Source organism: Colobus angolensis, unplaced genomic scaffold, assembly GCF_000951035.1.
Source record: "Colobus angolensis palliatus isolate OR3802 unplaced genomic scaffold, Cang.pa_1.0 Scaffold282, whole genome shotgun sequence".
NCBI lineage: Eukaryota > Metazoa > Chordata > Mammalia > Primates > Cercopithecidae > Colobus > Colobus angolensis.
The window spans coordinates 621,179-623,579 of NW_012116066.1; the positions used below are offsets into that span (position 1 = coordinate 621,179).

At 47.3% G+C, this 2,401-nt stretch overlaps 1 protein-coding gene across 1 annotated transcript; it reads right to left on the minus strand.

Annotated features, from left to right (window-relative positions):
* Positions 1 to 274: 274 nt before the first annotated feature.
* SLC25A5 (solute carrier family 25 (mitochondrial carrier; adenine nucleotide translocator), member 5) lies at positions 275 to 2,201 on the minus strand. The gene is made up of 4 exons (XM_011948713.1): positions 2,136 to 2,201; positions 1,444 to 1,930; positions 1,081 to 1,221; positions 275 to 690 (listed from the first exon to the last, which is right to left on the minus strand). The coding sequence occupies exons 1-4, from the start codon at positions 2,199 to 2,201 to the stop codon at positions 533 to 535; spliced, it is 852 nt and encodes a 283-aa protein (XP_011804103.1). The 3' UTR covers positions 275 to 532.
* Positions 2,202 to 2,401: the final 200 nt, after the last annotated feature.

The window sequence follows — 2,401 nt, forward strand, 5'->3', positions numbered from 1 at the left end:
AGTTTTTTTGTATTTTTTAGTAGAGACGGGGTTTCACCGGGTTAGCCAAGATGGTCTCGATCTCCTGACCTTGTGATCCGCCCGCCTCGGCCTCCCCAAGTGCTGGGATTACAGGCTTGAGCCACCGGACAATTGGTTTTTAAAAAGACAGTTCTTCATCTCCGGAGATATTGCAGCATTTATTAAAATGTAGCATTCACTAAAAAGGTAGTATTTATTCAAATGTAGCACTCAAATATATTTTTATATGAAAATAAACTGCAGACAAACAAAATTTATTTTAGATATTTTTATTTCTCCAAATTTGTTATTTATCAGGAGTGACTGAAATAAAAAATACAATTGAGTCCCATCATCATCATGGAAATGGCTTTAAGAGAAAACTGGTCAGATGAATATTATTGCTTCCCATTTTCAACCAGTAAATAGTTGCCACTGAGAAACTGACAGCCAGGAGTCTGTCAAGAATGCTCAAGATATGTTATATAATACAACATGCCTGTTCACAGGGGAAAAAATCCTAGGAAATAACTTATGTGTACTTCTTGATCTCATCATACAAGACAAGCACAAAAGCACCACCCATGCCTCTGAGAACATTGGACCATGCACCCTTGAAAAAAGCTTTGCCTCCTTCATCACGAGCTATCTTCCTCCAGCAGTCAAGCGTGCCTGTGTACATGATGTCAGCTGCAAAGAACAAAGACATAAAGTTGGTGACTGAAGGCCGATGAAAAATCCTAAGATTCACTAGGCTAAATAAAGTGGAGCCACACCTCTAAGAACATCAGCCTTAAACCCAACATTCACACATTAGCATGGGCAACACTGAAATATTAATGCTGTGACCACAGGAAGACACAGACTACCCACTGGTCTTAACCTCTAATACCAGTTAAGCACCCTCATTCATAGGCATCTGAAGGGCCGGCTCAAAGGCAGCTGTGGAATAGACACAGATGCTATCAATCCCATCCCTTGACGTGGACAGACAGCCATTTCTAAAGGTGGGCATCACTAGTTTGTGGCCGCAGCTTGCCCCACACCTACAACTTTATCTTCTGCTCAAGGGGAACTTACTTCCTTTGCGCCCTGACTGCATCATCATGCGGCGGCGAACAGTGTCAAATGGATAGGAAGTCAACCCGGCAACAGCAGTGACAGTCTGTGCGATCATCCAGCTGATGACGATGTGAGTGTTCTTGGGATCCGGAAGCATTCCTGGGAATAGGAAAGAGATGCTTTTACCAAAAAGTAGAGTTTTACTGACTTCCTTTCCCCACATCCCCTAAACATGTCATCTGTGCATGAGGGTTGCACTGGATGATCTTGGCTTCCTTCAGCAATTAAAAAAACTCTCTAGCTCTTGGAATGTTAGGTTGGTACAACGCTCTTTTAAATTGTCTCCTAAGAACACAACTTTAAAGCCCACAGCAAACTTACCCTTTGCAGTGTCATAGATACCGAAGTAGGCGGCTCGGTAGATGATAATACCCTGCACAGACACGTTAAAGCCTTGGTACAGGCCCTTAATCCCATCAGATTTGTAGATCTTAACCAGGCAGTCACCGAGGCCTCGGAATTCCCTTTCAGCTCCAGCTTTACCCACATCAGCTGCTAGACGGGTACGGGCAAAATCAAGAGGGTACACAAAACACAGGGATGTGGCCCCTGCGGCACCACCCGATGCCAGATTCCCTGCAAAGTAGCGCCAAAACTGGGTCCTCTTGTCCACACCACCCAGGAAGATCTGCTTGTATTTATCTTTGAAGGCGAAGTTAAGAGCCTGGGTGGGGAAGTATCTGATGACATTGGCCAGGTTACCGCGCCAGAAGGACAGAACTCCCTGCTCCTTGGGAATACGGACCACGCAGTCTATAATGCCTTTGTATTGCTTATCTGCAGTGATCTGCTTGCTGGCATGCTGCACCTAACAGACAGGAAGAAGCCAACAGGGACAGTTATAACCACGCGGAAGGGAAAGAGAAGAGCATATGCCATATGGATCAATACCCTTTAAGGCTGGCTCCCCTCTCCCAAATCTAGTCTTCGTATATCATACTGGTTGGAGCCTCCCAACCATGAGGCTGTCACAGGGGAAGAGGTGATATGCACCAGAGGCATTAAGCCTCCACCCCCCTGAGTGGCGAGAGGGCATCCTCCAGCGGACCCGTGACCTTTAAACCTGGGATAAAGGTCATTACCTCAAACCCAGGTTCAGAGGCATTAGGACGAGTCCCACATAGGGCGCGGTCACCTTGGGGACCGCAGCCTACGCCTCAGGTCTCCTGAGCTGCTTTCGTCTCGCTCCGCCCCCACTCCGCTTCCAGAGGTGACCCGAGCGCCGCCGCCACCACCCCTACACGCTCGCCCAGGGGCGCCCTCTAGAGCCAGCACTGGA